General features: G+C 44.6%; 1 protein-coding gene across 5 annotated transcripts in view; it reads left to right on the forward strand.

Annotated features, from left to right (window-relative positions):
- Positions 1 to 17,493, forward strand: part of LOC119964711 (cytosolic phospholipase A2-like) — a 183,268-nt gene that overhangs the window by 138,007 nt on the left and 27,768 nt on the right. For all 5 annotated transcript variants that reach the window (XM_038794593.1, XM_038794592.1, XM_038794594.1 and 2 more), the window contains 2 exons: positions 11,097 to 11,165; positions 13,886 to 14,122. In XM_038794593.1, the coding sequence (XP_038650521.1) occupies positions 11,097 to 11,165; positions 13,886 to 14,122 (306 nt within the window). The remainder of the gene's footprint in view (positions 1 to 11,096; positions 11,166 to 13,885; positions 14,123 to 17,493) is intronic.

Below are 17,493 nucleotides of genomic sequence, written 5' to 3' on the forward strand. Positions count from 1 at the left end.
CCTGCAAAGATGTGCATTCATTCAAAGTATCATGTTGCATCATTGAATTTGTCTATATGTGTGTTTGTGGAACCCATCTTTTCATTCACCTGAGGAAGGAGCTGGGCTCCGAAAGCTAGTGATTCGAAACAAACCTGTTGGACTTTAACCTGGTGTTGTAAGACTTCTTATTGTGCTCACCCCAGTCCAACGCCGGCATCTCCACATCACACCTTATCTACTAGTTCTGCCGTCTTCAATCTACTAGTTCTGCCGTCTTCAATCTACTAGTTCTGCCGTCTTCAGAGATCTGTGAACCTGAACACCAAGGTCCCTTTGATCTTCTGTACTTCCAAGGGTCTGACCATTCATTGTATATTCCCTTGCCTTGTGAGTCCTGCCGAAATACATTACCTCACATTTTTCATGGTTAAATTCCATTTGCCACCCTTCTGTCCATCTAACCAGTCTGTTTATATCATCCTGTAATCTAAGGCCTTGCTCCTAACTATTTACCACCAATTTTTGTGTCATCTGCGAACTTACATACCATACTTCCTACATTCACATCAAGATCATTAATGTATACTGCAAACAATAAAGGACCCAACACCGATCCCTGCGGAACACCCTGGATATAAGCTTCCAGTTACAAAAACAACCTTCAACCCCCATCCTCTGCCTCCTCCTACCACTAAGCCAATTTTGGAATCAGTTTGCCAAATTGGTCTGGATCCCAAGGGCTCGAACCTTTTTCATCAGCCTCCCATGTGGGATCTTGAGCTTGACTACCTTTTTGTGATAATTTGTTTGTGGAGAAATTCATTTCAGTAATGAAGAGCTAATTTTGTGTTGGAAAGATCAACTTCTATGTTATAAATTAGTACCTTCCGTGAAACGTTTAAAAGATGTGGTTCACTATGAAAATGTAACCTAATTAAGTCTGAAGTGTGTGGTTGAATTTGCGAGGTTGTCTTTCGAGGCCGAGAATGTTGCATCAGTCCTGCGTTAAAAACAACGTGGAATTCAGTGCCACTAAAGCAGTGAACTCTCTGCCAGGACAATTGTAGTATGTGTCACCAGATGTCCAGTGCCATGAACTGGAGGACTACACTGCCACATGTGTTGCCTCCATCATTTTAGTCCTGGCCCCATGAAGGTTGCTAGCCTGTATGGAACTGGGTGTAAGCTGTGTTCGCAGTATGACCGGAGCAATTCTGTGTTAGCAGCATTCACACAAGACTGGTAGCAGTCTAGTGGAAACACTTTGAGGTAAATGATGAATTTGCTATCAAGCAAATAGATATGTATAGTGTTGGAAGTTATTCATAACGAAAATGTTAGACAGGAAGTTTCATCCCTATCATTTGAAAACGTGTGAGGGTATGAAGGAAGAGGTGCGATGAGTTGAGGAGGGTCAAGCCAGTGCTATTTTGCTTAATAACGTGAATGAAATTCATTCCCAAAATTCTCCAGTTGCGTATTTAAAAAGAAAACAGTTGATGGAAGCTGGAGATGTACATGTGACTCAAAAAACAATGTTGCAATCTTTCTAATCATGAGAAACAATCTTGTTCAAACAGGAAGCTTGGTGAATGTAAATCTGAATTTAACATCAATGCAAATAACTGCACCAAGCCTGAATCAGCTTCCAATTTGCCTATAGAGGAATAAACTTTTCAGTTTGTGTTGTTTACTCATTTCTTCCAGCTGCCATTGTGTGTGTTCTGTCATCCTGGGTAAGTTTGACTCTGCTGTGCTTGCTGCTTCCCACTGATGTGCACTGGCCTGTTCTTTAAACAGCCTCTCTCTTTTCTATCATTTACATTACTGGTCATCCTAACCCACCGTGCTGAATCATAACCAAACACAATAGTCACCCAATAAATTCCAATTGAAAAGTTCTGTTTAGATTTTGCAAGCTGCGGAATTTCAGTTTATCATAGTATAAAAAGGGTAAATAACACATTCCGATTTCAGACATCTTGCTGAGTACTCCGAGGTCAGGTACATGTGGTTAGGTACAAAGTAGAGCTCCCTTTTGACCTGCCAGCAATGTACCTCAACCCCCATGTATCATAACAGAGCAGAGATGCAGCTATTTTCTCCCACAGCGTAAAAATAAACACAATTTTATATGCAATTTTTATTAGCTTAGACCTCCAAAAGTGTCAAAGAAATTGATCCCAAAAATAAAAGTCAAATTTACATGGAATTAAAGCAGAATTTTACGTATTTGGTCAAGGTCAGTGAATTGTCGTTGCATCTTCCCATGTAACCGAAACAAGCTTTAGCAGCACTGAATTATATATCTCATTTGTAACCTGCCTCAAATGAGTGCTGCGGCCCATATCTGATCAAATCAAGCTTTCTGGTTTTCAACAATCTCAAATGAGATGATTTGTCCGTGAGAACAGGGACCGACCGGGTCCAAAGTGGGGTTGCAATTCTTAATCTTGCAAAACAGTTTTTCTCAACAGAAGAAATGGAAGCAGGAGTAGAGCATGTGGCATGCCCCATCATTCAATACGTTCCTGGCTGCCTCGACTCCACTTTCCCATCTGCTCCCCATATCCCTTGATTCCCCAAGAGACCAAAAACTGGTCCATCCAGCCTTAAATATATTCAACAAAAGAGCATCCATAACCGTCTTCCAAAGATTCACAACCCTTTGAATCAAAGATTTTCTCCTTATCTCAATCCTAAATGATTGGGCCCCTCATCCTGAGCCCCTGTGTGGCATCATTGTGGTCATTGGAACATCTAATCTGCATGTCAGAAATATCTTTCCTCATTACTCCCCCATTTGTCTTCATGGTGCTGAATCATGCTGGAATGACATTTCAAGGGCACTGGCTATCATCAGCTTCTCACCCAAGCGACCATTCTTAAGGTGTGACCCCAGGCTGCGCAGCACGGTAGCATAATGGTTAGCGCAACTGCTTCACAGTTCCAGGGTCCCGGGCTCGATTCTTAGCTTGGGTCACTGTCTGTGCGGAGTCTGCACGTTCTCCCCGTGTGTGCGTAAGTTTCCTCTGGGTGCTCCAGTTTCCTCTCACAGTCCAAAGATGTGCAGGTTAGATGGATTGGCCATGCTAAATTGCCCTTAGAGTCCAAAATTGCCCTTAGTGTTGGGTGGGGTTACTGGGTTATGGGGATAGGGTGGAGGTGTGGGCTTGGGTAGGGTGCTCTTTCCAAGACCTGGTGCAGACTCGATAGGCCGAATGGCATCCTTCTGCACTGTAAATGCTATGATTCTATGAACTATGAAAATGATCAAATCCTACCTGTATCTGACTGACCGCCATACATGTCTGCTTATCAGCAGCATTTTCAATCAGGAATATGCACCATGCCTGGCTTATCCCAAGTCTAGGTTGCTGCGGGTGCCACAGTTGAAATCAACTAACCTGCTGCAGACCAGGGATCAAACCTGGGACCTGCATTAGTTGCACACTCATTAGTGCCTCAAATCGGATCTGCTAAAAGGGCCTGATGGGACAGGGGTTATCCAATAACATTTTTAGGCGATTGAGCCTCTGAATCCTAACTTTGTTGGTGTCCCAGAGCTCAGCACATGGAGCAAGAAGGTCTGAACTGAAGGGAAAACAGGAGGGAATCACAAATGGTCCAGGGTAACAGAATGAACACCACTGCTATAATCTCATCCCAAGGTTTAAATATTAAACAAAAACGGCTGAAGCTTTATTCTTGTATATTTTATCCCCACCAATGTGTCTGCTCTGTTCAATCTATTGATATACCAGATGCAGGATTTCCTCCTGATGTGAACAACTGGTAAACCTAAAGGAACTTTATCCTGGTTTGTGTGTAAAATACATTCTTCTCACGTGACTAGTTCTTAACTCAGGTCTCTGAAGCTATGCTGCCATCATCTGAAGAATCAGTAACCAAATAATTTCTCAATTACGTAGTGCAGCATGGTAGCACAGTGGTTAGCACTTCACAGCTTCAGGGTTCCAAGTTCGATTCCCGGCTTGGGTCACTGTCTGTACGGAGTCTGCACGTTCTCCCTGTGTCTGCGTGGGTTTCGGCCGGGTGCTCCGGTTTTCTCCCACAGTCCAAAGATGTACAGGTTAGGTCGATTGGCAATGATAAATTGCCCTTAGTTTCCAAAAAAGGTTAGGTGGGTGACTGGATTACGGACATAGGGTGAAGGCGTGGGCTTAAATGGGGTGCTCTTTCCAAGGGCCAGTGCAGACACGATGGGCCGAATGGCCTCCTTCTGCACTGTAAATTCTGTGATAAGTTATACCACAAAACATTTCACCCTTAATTTGCATTTCAGAAATGTCTCTGGTCTGTCAGCCATCTGACAGTTCACTTTTCCAGCCACCTGTACCATCCTGATTCTTCAAGTCCGGATCCACCCACACCCAAAGGAATGGGCTTAGTGCCTGGGTTTAGGAGATAATCGAGGAATCAGCCTGAAATTCTTTCTAGCCTTTCCTGTTCTTTTTGTGTTATTGGACCCTCTTGAAGCATTCCTACTGACTCAGCTTTGTGCAGCTAATGTTTCTGAGTTCTGTTCCAGTTACCCCCATGCAGCCTACATAATCACTTCTGGTAATCAATGGTCCCCTTTTTATAACTCCACTGTTGCTCAACCTCAACTTCTCACTTGCACCATCAATTGATAGCAAGAGGCATTTACAAATCAAAAGCAGATATGGAAAGGAACACAAAAGGCACAAAGCAGACATTCGACGTAAAACATCAATGTGAGCATACAAAACAAATAAACAGACAGGGAAAAGGGGAGCAAAGACACAAACAAAAAGCTAAAATCTACTTATTCTCAACTCACTGTGATGGTAACACTGTTCCAATCCTCCCATATGGTACAATTCTTTCATCACTACTCCCAGACCTATTGACTCTGCCTCTCCCAAAAATGTGGCTCCTGGCTGGCGATATTGGATTGGTGAAATTATCGTGACATAATTCATGCATCCAGCAAGGTAGTTAGTTCTAAAATAGATCTTTAGAAATATGGGCCGGGATTCTCCCCTACCCGGTGGGGTGGGGAGTCCCGGCGGGACATGTGGCGTGAATCACTCCGGCGTCGGGCCTCCCCAAAGGTGTGGAATTCTCTGCACCTTTAGGGGCTAGGCCTGCGCCGGAGTGGTTCCCGTTCCGCCGGCCGGCACGAACGGCCTTTGGCGCCCCGCCAGCCGGGGCAGAAAGGCCTTCGCCGGCCGACGGAAGACCGCGCATGCGCCGGAGCATCAGCGGCTGCTGACGTCATACCGGCGCTTAAGCAGGGGAGGGGGTCTCTTCCGCCCCCGCCATGGTGAAGGCCATGGCGGGGGCAGAAGAAAAAGAGTGCCCCCACGGCACAGGCCCGCCCGCCGACTGGTGGGCCCCGATTGGGGGCCAGGCCACCGTGGGGGCACCCCCCGGGGTCAGATCGCCCCATGCCACCCCCCCCCCCCCCCCCAAGGACCCCGGAGCCCGCCAGAGCCGCCAATCCCGCTGGTACCAGAGGTGGTTTAAACCACACCGGCGGGAAAGGCCTTTCAGCGGCAGGACTTCGGCCCGTCGCAGGCGGCCCGGAGAATCGCCGCGGGGGGCCCGCCGACCGGCACGGTGCAATTCCCACTCCCGCCTAATCTCGGGGGCAGAGAATTCGGGACACAGTGGGGCGGGATTGACGCCGGCCCCAGGCGATTCTCCGACCCCCCCGGGGTGTCGGAAAATTCCACCCATGGAACACAAAGGGGAAAATGTGCTGAGTTTAACAGAATGCGAAGTGTTATTTCCTTGATGTGGAGATGCCGGCGTTGGACTGGGATGAGCACAGCAAGACGTCTTACAACACCAGGTTAAAATCCAACAGGTTTGTTTCAAATCACTGGTTCTCGGAGCACAGCTCCTTTCTTCACCTGAGGAAGGAGCAGTGCTCCGAAAGCTAGTGTTTGAAACAAACATGTTGGACTTTAACCTGGTGTTGTTAGACTTATTACTGTCATTGCCATCCAGCTAAACAATAGCATCGTATCTCAGGCCATCTGGTTAAGCAGAATGAGGAGTGTTGAGCATTAAACCATCAGCCTGAATGAGAATCTTAAAAACGGATTAATTTAATTAATATATTTCCACAGCAAAATATATTCCCAATTAATAGTGTCTTGTATTAAAACCATGAACTGTAAAGTGAACGGGTGCGACATTGCACCCGCATTAGCCTTGAGCACCAACAGTGATGTGGGGCAAAGTCTCGTGAGAATCAGAAAATTAGATTCTTGCAAGTGAGATCTCGTTTTCTGATTTTCCCCGTCTCTCGCCAGTGACATGACGAGTTGGACGGGAACCTCATTTAAAAACATTTAAATATAACTAGTGGGTTGCCCTGCCATATGTTCCCCTGCATTTAGAATTCCCCACTCACCGACATGACGTCACGTTGGCGAGGTTTACAACTCCTTTCGAAAAACGTGAAGAAGCCGATGGGAATTTATCGGGCCGTACAGTTAAGCTTAGCCCCTGTGGGGACAGAGACATTGTCGCCCTGGAAGTGTCAGGGGCGGTACATCTGGGGAGTTCCATTGCGGGGAGTTCTGCACTTGTGTGGGGGGGGGGAGGGGTTTTCCCCGGTGCTTGTTGGGGGGGGTGGTTTCCCCTTATCCAGGGTATGGGTAGTGCCCCGTTGCTTGTAGGGGGAGTTCCCTGTATCCATGGGGGGGAAATGGGGAGCCATGTGTTCAGCGTAGATCAGGGCACCCTGATATCATTGGAGCCCGCGTTGCTGGCTTTATCAGCTCCCACTCCACCGGCTTGATGGCGAAAACTCCAGCTCCAGGTTTTCTATGCACCGAAGATCTGGCAGTTTTCTTGCCTCATCCAGTACTGGAGTGCAAAATTCTGCCCACTGTGTGCGAACATGTAACAAAGAATGTGATTTAAAGTCACCCCTTTCCCTCATGCTGTTGACTATTGTGGGGAAACTTCAGTTGTAAAGATAAATCGGAAAAGTTAGAACTGTTTTCCTTGGAGAAAGGAAGACTGAGAGGAGATCTTAGAGGTGTTCAGGATGATGAGAGGTCTGAACAGAGTAGATCGGGAGTAACTGTTCCCACTTGCCAGAGGATCGAGAACGAGAGGACACAAATTTATAGTAACTGACTAAAGGAGTACAATGGGAAACTTTTTCACACAGCAAATGGTTAGTGTCAGGAATGCACTGCTTGAGAATGAGGTGGGTGCAGGTTCAGTCGAGACATTTGGAAAGGAATTAGACTGTTATTTGAAAAGGTACAATGTGCAGGGTTTTGGGGAGAAGCATTTCACCTCATGCCATTCAGAGAGCTGGTGCAGACATGATGGGCCAAATGGCCTCCTTCTGTGCTGTAACAGTTCTGTGAACTTGGGCAGGGGAAGTAATATTAAATATTCTTCCTCAGAATCTGGGGGTTAATAAAGAAACATGTTTGAATGTCTTGGTGTATACCATACCCTTGGACAGGAATGTAAAGGTTTATTAGCAGAGTTTTAATAATCCAGTTATAACCCTGTTGCCGTAACATAACCTCCAGACAAACAAGGTAATGACGTTTGAAATTGTATGCTAATTTTCAATAATGTGGAGATGCCGGCATTGGACTGGGGTGGGCACAGTAAGAATCTTACAACACCAGATTAAAGTTCAACAGATTTGTTTTGAATCACTAGCTTTCCGAGTGCAGCTCCTTCATCAGCTGAATCACAAGATAAAGGAGCTGCGCTCCAAAATTTAGTGATTTGAAACAAACCTGTTGGAATTTAACCTGGTGTTGTAAGACTTCTTACTAATGTTCAATAGAGTACCAAAGACAATTGCTGACTTTAAAGTGATGAGGCATTGGAATGGGACTTCAATTGCTTTTCTTTAGTCATTTATGGGACATGTACAGGGCAGCAATCATTAACTGCCTTTGGGAAAGTAGTGCTGAGCTGCTTTTGTGAACCCCTGCAGTCCATGTGATGTAGGTACACCCACAGTGCTATTAGGGAGGGAGTTCCAGGAATTTGACCCAGCGACTGTGAAGGAACAGCGAATATAGCTCTAAATTAGAATGGTGTGTTCCCAGGTGTTTACTGCTCTTGTCCTTCTCGGTGGTAGAGGTAACAGGTCTGGCAGATGCTGTTGAAGGAGGTTTGCTGCGTTACTGTAGATAGCACGTGCTACTCTCAGTGTGTACTATCGGTAGAGGAACTGAATGGTCAAGGTATTGGTCAGGATGCCATTTGTGTGGGCTGCATTGGGGCCCATGTAGTCACTATTCATAATTTGAGTTGTATCTTCCCAGTTTCACCTTCTCCAGCCATTTATAGTTACAGTGTTGTGTACCTGATCTGTCATTCAGAATGTGAGTAGTTGATAATTGCCTTGTAAATTGTCAGTTGTATGAGTTACAGGAAGTCATATTTGTAGAAAAAACTGGTGGTGCAAAGCATTTCCTTAGCTGTACATTGTTACATGCTTTGATCTCTTGAACCATGTACATCGGGGGAAGAATTAAATTCCTCTCCTGGGATTGGGCTGGGAGAGGTTATAGCTGTAGAATCAGGCAGGAAAGCAGAGGGTGGAGAGACTGTCACTTTTCCAACTGCCTCTGGTAAAGTCAGGGGTGGGAAAGGTCACTTTCAGGTCTTATTCCAGCACTGCCAGTGTTTTCCCAATGGTTGGGGGCCGGGGGTGACGTATGCCACATGCATGGGAAGGCTAGCAGCCTCCCTGTGGGCTCAGGGAGGTGGGTCCTTCTGATCGGGCACCTTGTGCTTGAAAGAAGGCCCCTTCAGCAGCAAGTGCTACCCCCTCTGAAAGCGTCCTTCCCCTGCCGTCCACAATGACAGTGCCACCCTTTGCCAGGGCTTGTCATAATTACACCTCCTGCCAGTAGGGGTGTTACACTGCTTTCACACTGGGGGAAGAGTGGGGAAGATGTGCCTTATAAATCCAGAAAAAAAGTGTTATCATGCACAATTGGTGACAGGAAAAACTGCCAATGTATTATTTTGAATGCCTATTATAAATGTAATGTGCCGGACTGATTAACAAGTATCCTAAAAGGCATAGAACAGTACAGCACAGAACAGGCCCTTCGGCCCTCAATGTTGCGCCGAGCCATGATCACCCTACTCAAACCCACGTATCCACCCTATACCCGTAACCCAACAACCCCCCCCCCCCCCCCCTTAAACCTTACTTTTATTAGGACACTACGGGCAATTTAGCATGGCCAATCCACCTAACCCGCACATCTTTGGACTGTGGGAGGAAACCGGAGCACCCGGAGGAAACCCACGCACACAGGGGGAGGACGTGCAGACTCCACACAGACAGTGACCCAGCCGGGAATCGAACCTGGGACCCTGGAGCTGTGAAGCATTCATGCTAACCACCATGCTACCCTGCTGCATCTTTACCTTAAAAGACAGAGGACTCTGTCAGCAGACAGCATTCGGAAAACTGCCTGGGTGATATTGAGTCCTGTTGGGTTTCTCAAAAGTGGCTGAAGTGCGGTTGGCACTGGCTTTCCGATCACTGCAGTCATTAAATTCAGCCTTGGGGCGAATAGGCCAAGCATAGTCTTCAGGTGAAATCAACCAGGAGAGCTGGGAATAATGGCATTGTAGATGTAATTCACTATTCATTTCTAAGTTGTCCATTTGGATCTTATTAACATATTTCCATTATAAATTCCCACATCCAATTTTATGACAGTAATTCTCAATGTACACTTACAATGTCACATTGTAATTACACCTCCTGCCAGTAGGGGTGTTGCACTGCTTTCACACTGGGGGAAGAGTGGGGAAGATGTGCCTTATAAATCCAGAAAAAAAAATTTATCATGCAAAATTGTTGACAGGAAAAACTGCCAATGTATTATTTTGAATGCCTATTATAAATGTAATGTGCCGGACTGATTAACAAGTACCTCAGAGTTAAGCCTTTATTTGGTCTGAATTAGTTGATTTTAGCGAGTTTGAGAGCAGATGCAACAATGGTCTTGGTGTTCATGGACGAGGAAGGGGCAAAATCAGATGGGGCTCTCATTCCTTTTTAAAAAATAAATTTAGAGTACCTAATTCTTTTTTTTTCCAATTTAAGGCCGCCAATACACCTACTCTGCACATCTTTTTGGACTGTGGGGGTGAGACCCACACAGACGTCAAACTCCATACGGACAGTGACCCTGGGACAGGATCGATCCCGGGTCCTTGGTGCCATGAGGCAGCAGTGCTAACCACTGCACTACCATGGTGCCCCAGCGTTCTCATTATTGATGACTATCCATTGCCCATTGAGGACAGAGTTATGTCAGCTGTGATTGCACCCTCAGTCGAATAGCATGTTGTCACTTGTACAAGAGAAGTAGCACTCAGTAGCTGTCAGTATCTGTTGATGTAGGTGTGAAGCAATTGAAAGAGACCTAAAATTCTCCACAAAGCTGCACCATAGTGTCAGGGCTTTGGGTTAGAGTGACAGACTGGCGATAATTGGGCGTTTCAGCTTCAAGGTCAGGCATCTGAGAGTTGCTCTTATGAGATACGTGGGATAGTCTATAGCATTGAAAAGGTTCATTCAAAACAGGTTCAAAGCTTTGACAGAGGGCCATCTGGACTCGAAACGTTAGTTCTTTGCTCACGACAGATGCTGCCAGACCAGCTGAGATTTACCAGCATTGTCTCCTTTGGGTTAAGGAGTGATTAATGTTTGGACTAGGATTCCAAGCCGAGAGGTTCAGGTGAAAACCCTCTGATCATAAAAAAAATAAGATGCAGCAATGTGCTGAGTGGGATAATTCTGCACAGATTAGTTAAGATGGGCTGAATGGCCCTCTACACTCTCAGGCCATGACAGAGGATCCTATAATTACTGAGCTGCTAGATTTCCCCAGGTTGCTTTTGCCCTGGCTGTATATGTACTCGTCCTTTTTTCAGACTGGCATTGTGGAATCCTGGAGCTTTTATTCTTGAGCAGAATTAGTCTATGACCAGCAACATCAGACACTCAGCATAGAATAATTCAGACGAATGCTGTCTCAAGCTGTGTTTTTCTTTTCTTAAAACATTAAAGAATGTGATTTTTATTTCTGTTTATATTACAGCACAAATTCAGGCCAAACATATAATTGGAAATGATAGCTCCGACAGTGATGATGAATCCCAACCCAAAGGTAAGAGTTAAAAGTCTGGAGACATCCCACTGCCATATCCTCCTTGTATTTAAAGGAAATGGCCCACCCAAAACAAGCACAGTGCATTTCACCCCGTGAGGTTTGGATGTGTCTCTCTGTGCAAGCAAGATGGTTGCTCATAGTGGGCTGGATGCTTGGGAGCTGGAGGGGAGAGGGGAGGTGGGACATTATGGTATTGCACTGGGAGAAAATAAAAAGGATATGTGGGCACTGAATGCTGAGTGGTTGACTAGAGAGACAAAGGCTATAACAGTGTCTGCCAAAATATTTATTAGAGGCGATACGATCTTGGGACGATTGACAGATTTGCACAACACCTGTCTCTGTGCTTGATGACAGTTGAGGTACAGAATGAAAAGAGGTGAAATGCATAAGTTTCTTTTTCCCGGTGTCTCTGAGACAGACACTGACTGATAATCACCTGTACACCGAGACTGTAGAGAAGAGACGGCAAAGATAATTGAGTGTACTGTTAACTGCAGCTGTGACACAGTGCAAGCAGGAACAATGGGACTCTGTACTTTCATCAGAGAGCAGATAAAATCATTTCCACATCACTCAATTCACTGGGTCTTCTTTGCCAGAATTCTGCTGGTATTTATTATTAGGAAAGATTTATTTTGGCCATCATCTGCAGGATCACCAAAGGTAAAGATTAGCCAAGGGTTCCTGTTCCCAATTGCTATCCCGTGATTCTTTCGACAGACTCAATCATAACTGTGATTCATCCTTGAAGAAAAAAACAACACTTCAGTGATATGATGGATATTATATTATTGGCACTTAGTTCTGAGTATTAACTATTATAAACTAAGAGTCATGATGTGGAGATGCCGGCGTTGGACTGGGGTGAGCACAGTAAGAAGTCTTACAACACCACGTTAAAGTCCAACAGGTTTGTTTCAAACACTAGCTTTCGGAGCACTGCTCCATTCACCTGAGGAAGGAGCAGTGCTCCGAAAGCTAGTGTTTGAAACAAACATGTTGGACTTTATCCTGGTGTTGTAAGACTTCTAACTAAGAGTAACAGAGGGCCAACTGATCGCTGCTCGCCAGCATCCTGACTAAATTATAATAGACACAGTGCACCAAGAGGCCAGTCAGTTCTTGAATAACAAAGAGATTAAAACATTCCAAATACATTTTGCATCAATTCCAGTTGTGCAGCAGCAGCAATATATCCGAAGTAATACCAAACCGGCTGCTGTGAATGGTCTGTCTGCAACCTTAGTTCAGGTAAATTCACATTCAAATTTCCATCAACACAAACTGAAACTTTTCAAAGTCTCCAGTGATGATGCCTCCTGGAGGTCGCTGGATGTAAGACACAACACTGAGGGCGGGATCTTTCAGTCCTGCCGAAGGTGACCATCCCTCCTGTGGCAGATTCCCCAACAGCAGGATGGGTACGCCATGCAAAATGCCAAAGATGGTTGGAGTCATACCTGGCGCAAAGGAAGATGGTTGTGGTGGTTGGAGATCAATCCTCCCAGCTCCAGGACATCATTGCAGGAGTTCCTCAGGGTACTGTCCTGGGCCCAACCATCTTCAGCCGCTTCATCAATGACCTCCCTTCCATCATCAGGTCAGAAGTGAGGATATTTGCGGATGGCTGCACAAGTTCAGCACCATTCGCAACTCCCCAGATAATGAAGCAGTCCATGACCAAATGCAGCAAGACCTGAACAATATCCAGGCTTGGGCTGACAAGTGGCAAGTTACATTGACACCACACAAGTGTCAGGCAATGACCATCTCCTAAAAGAGAGGATCTAACCACCGCCCCTTGACATTCAAGGGCATTACCATCGCTGAATACCCCACAATCAACATCCTGGGGTTACCATTGATCAGAAACTGAACTGGACTAGCTACATTAATAATGTGGCTACCAGGGCAGGTCAAAGGCTAGGAATCCTACAGTGAGCAACTCACCTCCTGACCCCCCAAAGCCTGTCCACCATCTACAAGGCCCAAGTCAGGAGTCTAATGGAATACTCTCCACTTGCCTGGATGAGTGTAGCTCCAACAACACTCGAGAAGCTCAACACCATCCAGGACAAAACAGCCTGCTTGAGTGAACCCCCTTCCACAAACATCCAAAATGCTCCCGCCGAACAATGACAGCCGTGTGCAAGATCTACAAGATGCACTGCAGTAACTCACCAAGGTTCCTCTGACAACACCTTCAAAACCCACAACCTACTACCATCTAGAAGGACTAGAGCAGCAGATACCTGGGAACCCCATCACCTGGAGGTTCCTCTCCAAGTCACTCACCACCCTGACTTGGAAATATATCGCCGTTCCTTCACTGTCGCTGGGTCAAAATCCTGGAATTCCCTCCCTAAAAGCACAGTGGGTGTACCTACACCTCAAGGGCTACAGTGGTTCAACAAGGTAACTCACCACCACCTTCTGAAGGGCAACTAGGGATGGGCAATAAATGCTGGTCTAGCCAGCGACATCCACATCCCGTCAATGAATTTTTGTTATAAAAGGACATCGACGGGGCCAGAAGATCCCACCACCGGTCAATGGCAAGCCGCCTTCACCGCTGGAAAACACATTGTGGTGGGGTCTGGAAAATCCCGGCCTGAGTGTTTTGGGAATCCATAGAGTAATGAATGCGCTTCAGTAAATTAACGATGAGACTTATGAGAGTCCAGTGAAGATAATCAATGCTTTCCTTGTGACAGACGTTGGCAGTGAAGCAGTTGATATGGAAGAGGAGATGCAGAGAAATAACCAGGACACTTGGGTACAGAGGATGTTAAAGGCTCTGTTCAGTGATACTGCACTTTTCAACACCCGAGAAGGCCGTGCTGGCAAGGTGCATAATTTCATGTTGGGTCTCAACCTGAATACATCATACCCACTCTCGCCTCTATGTGATTTTGTGCCGTCATATGAAGAAGATGAAGAAGTTGTCACAGGTCAGTCATACTCCAAAGGGTTCTTTTGAACTCTCAGGTTTACATTTAGCAATCAAATCCTGACACAATAATATGTTTCTTATTGTTGGTTTGAACCTCTATCTGAATTGCAACGTAGAAAAATAAATATTTGACAAAATGGGCACCAAACTCTGGCTGGTATCCAGCAGCTAGGTTATGTAAACATCAATATTACCAGTTTAACACTCATAAAATCAGCATTGCACAGGTGTACCCAGATTAACACACATAGTGTCAACGTAACACAGGTTAATGCACAGCCTAACATGCACGCACTGCCTGCTCCATTTTTGAATAAATTTCAGCTCCAAAGTAACCTTTTTCTTTACTCAGTCTCCTTCCCTCTCCCTTATCAAGTCTGCAGTCAGTTTTATTCTGTCCATCCCTGAGGTTTTCAGAACTGCAACACATTGTTGTTCCCAAATACAAATACATTTGGGGAATTGACAGAACTCAAAGTGTAAAACTGCTTACAAATTTCACGGGCTATGAACTTCTTCACAAATGGCTGCTTATATAATAAATATAAAGAGGTAATAGGGCTGAGAGTTTTGTCACTTGACAATGTAAGGATCTCAAATTTTGTTTTTAACTGCAAACATCAGATTCTTATTGTAATGTTCAGCCTTGTCAGACCTGGCTTAGTCGCAATCACAGTTTAACAATCTGGTTTCACTTAACCCACCTGTGCTCTTCATTTTAATGAGCAGCAACATGTTCATTCTGAGTGTTCCCTCGAAGTTGAAAACAAGGTCAGTCGGTGTGCTTCTCAATGTAGTTAAAAAATTTCTACTTCAAAGTCATCTTTGTCTATTCCAAACTTGACCTGGTGAATTAATCTCAATTCTTAATTCTTGGTTTGTGTTTCCTGCCAGTTCTTAATTCATTGACCTGCGCATTTTCTAGATTTTATTGTGAATTCTGTAGTGATAACATGGCTGTGTGTTGTGTTGTAATTCACTGACTGACCACTGGGAGTCTCACTAGTATTTAAGTGAATGTTAGTCAGCTGACCTCAGACTGGCTGGAGGAAGCTGAAGAGAGAGGTTGCTTGTGCATGATTTTACTATTATTCATCTGTTGTCTTGTATATAGTTTACCCACAGTTAATATTAATTGTTTATAGCTTTAGCTATAAGTATTCTTGTAATAAATCAGGCCATCCGACAAGAACATTACATGGTACCAGGTTTGGATGTTATTAAACATTGAGAAAGCCTGCCACAGAGATTTGAAGATTTTGCAGACTGCAGAATTAACAGCATGGAGTCGTTGACGCCACTAAAGAGTCTCCGCTTTCATGGTAATGAGGACAGCAACTGGCAAGTGTTTAAACAACAATTTAATCTGTTTCTTACTGCAGTAAATTTAGAAGATCAATCAGATTCATGTACGGTAGCGATGCTCCGAACAGCAGCATGGCCCGAAGCAATTGCTGTGTTTAATACATTTAAGTTTGCAAATGATGAAGATAGTAAAAATTGTAACGAGGCAATTCGAAGATTCGATGCCCATTGCAGTCCCAGAAAGAATGAAATTTATGAACGATATGTGTTTAGATCACATTTACAGAAGACAGGAGAGTCCATAGATAATTTATCACTGATTTAAAGTTAAAAGCCAAAATCTGTAACTATTCTGCGGCAAAATCTTCCATGATGCGGGACCAGATTGTGTTTGCTGTAAGTGAAAATAAGCTGAGGGAATGGTTGCTGAGGGAATCAAAGCTGTCTTTGGAACAAACAGTTAAGATTTGTCAGGCTCACGAGCTAGCAGCACAAAATTCTAAAATGTTCCTCAGTAATGGCGACGCCTGCTTGGAGGAGAACACTCCGGTCGCCGCCCTTGTTCCAAAAAGGCGGGAAATGTCCGTAAAAAGATGGACACCAACAAACAGGTTAAAGATCAGGATAAAGTATTTCTGTGTAAAAGATGTAATCAAAGGCATAAATTAAGGCAGTGCCAGCGTTGACAAGTTTTGTTTCAGATGCAAAGAAAAAAGTCACTTTGCACAGAATTATTACCGAGCACAACCCCAGACCAGTCAGCACAGTGGAAAACACAGATGAAACATCATTATTTGTTGGTGTATTTAACACAGAGGAATAATTTTTTTTTTTAATTCTCCGGTACTTAAAAAAAAATGCAAACTGATACTTGATTTAAAATAAATGCAGTTGATGAGGATAAATGGCTGCTATCACTTGAAATGAACAGTAAAGTGGTGCAATTGAAGTTTAGCCAAAACCGATTTAATCTGCATGACTGATTTTAAAAAATCTAAAAGTTCAGCTGATTAGAAGAAATCACAAAATATCTCTGACATGGTTTGATTTATTATTCGGTGATCAGTCCTATGAAGAATTAGGTCTAGTGCAGTTGGTATTGTGGAACTGAAAACAGGCTGAGAAGACACACATAGGCCAGGAACAGAAATTGCTTCATGAAACCCTGGCTGGAATCGATCAAAAGTGCTCAAGCCAAAGCATAAACCTGTTATTGTGATATGGACTTTGATTACCCACTTCAAGTCTATGAATATGTAACAAACTTCCAGACACAGGTGATCAACGTTACAGCAGGACGAAGAACAGACAAAAGAAGCCATCAGACTCCTTCATGAGCTGATGGCTGGTCAGACAAGGGAAGTTTCAGAGGACAGTGGGTCGGGAATGAACCACCATGGATAGACAGGAATATCCTGTATTTCTCATTAACCAGTTGGGGTCTGGCTAGGACAGTGACAATGGTGGGCGTATACATCTGATTCAATCCAAGCTTCCCAGTTTAAGAAAGCAGCATCGAACAGATCTGGGGAGAGAAGCTGGGAGTTGCCCAGGCACATCCATCGCAAGAAGAAAGGACCCTGGGTTTTGAACCCAGAGAAAACATCAACATCGAGTGATCGAAGCCTGCCAGCCTCCTTTACTAATGTGGGTAAAACCCAAAGCTCAGCTGTGAGTCTGAGTCAGATTTTCCTGAGTAACAGAATTGAGAACAAAATTGCGTTAAACTGTGAACCTGTTTTGTCCTTTGTTCATCTCGCGAATAAAGACACCTGAATAAAACTTTTGAGTAAGTACTGGTCGAACATATCAGAGGATTTAAAGGTGCAACAGTACATAGCATCCACAACGGATTGGGACAACACTCCAATGATTCTGAGAACATTATCAGCAATTTCAGTGATGTGTTCACAGGTTTTGGTACACTACCATTCACCTACAGGATACAACTCAAAGAGGATACAAAACCTGTGATACAGACACCAAGAGGAATACCTGCACCTCTTCGGGATCGCCTCAAAAAGGAGCTCGACAGAATGACAAAATTAACAGTAATCAGAAAAA

The sequence above is a fragment of the Scyliorhinus canicula genome, chromosome 4 (genome assembly GCF_902713615.1).
Source record: "Scyliorhinus canicula chromosome 4, sScyCan1.1, whole genome shotgun sequence".
NCBI lineage: Eukaryota > Metazoa > Chordata > Chondrichthyes > Carcharhiniformes > Scyliorhinidae > Scyliorhinus > Scyliorhinus canicula.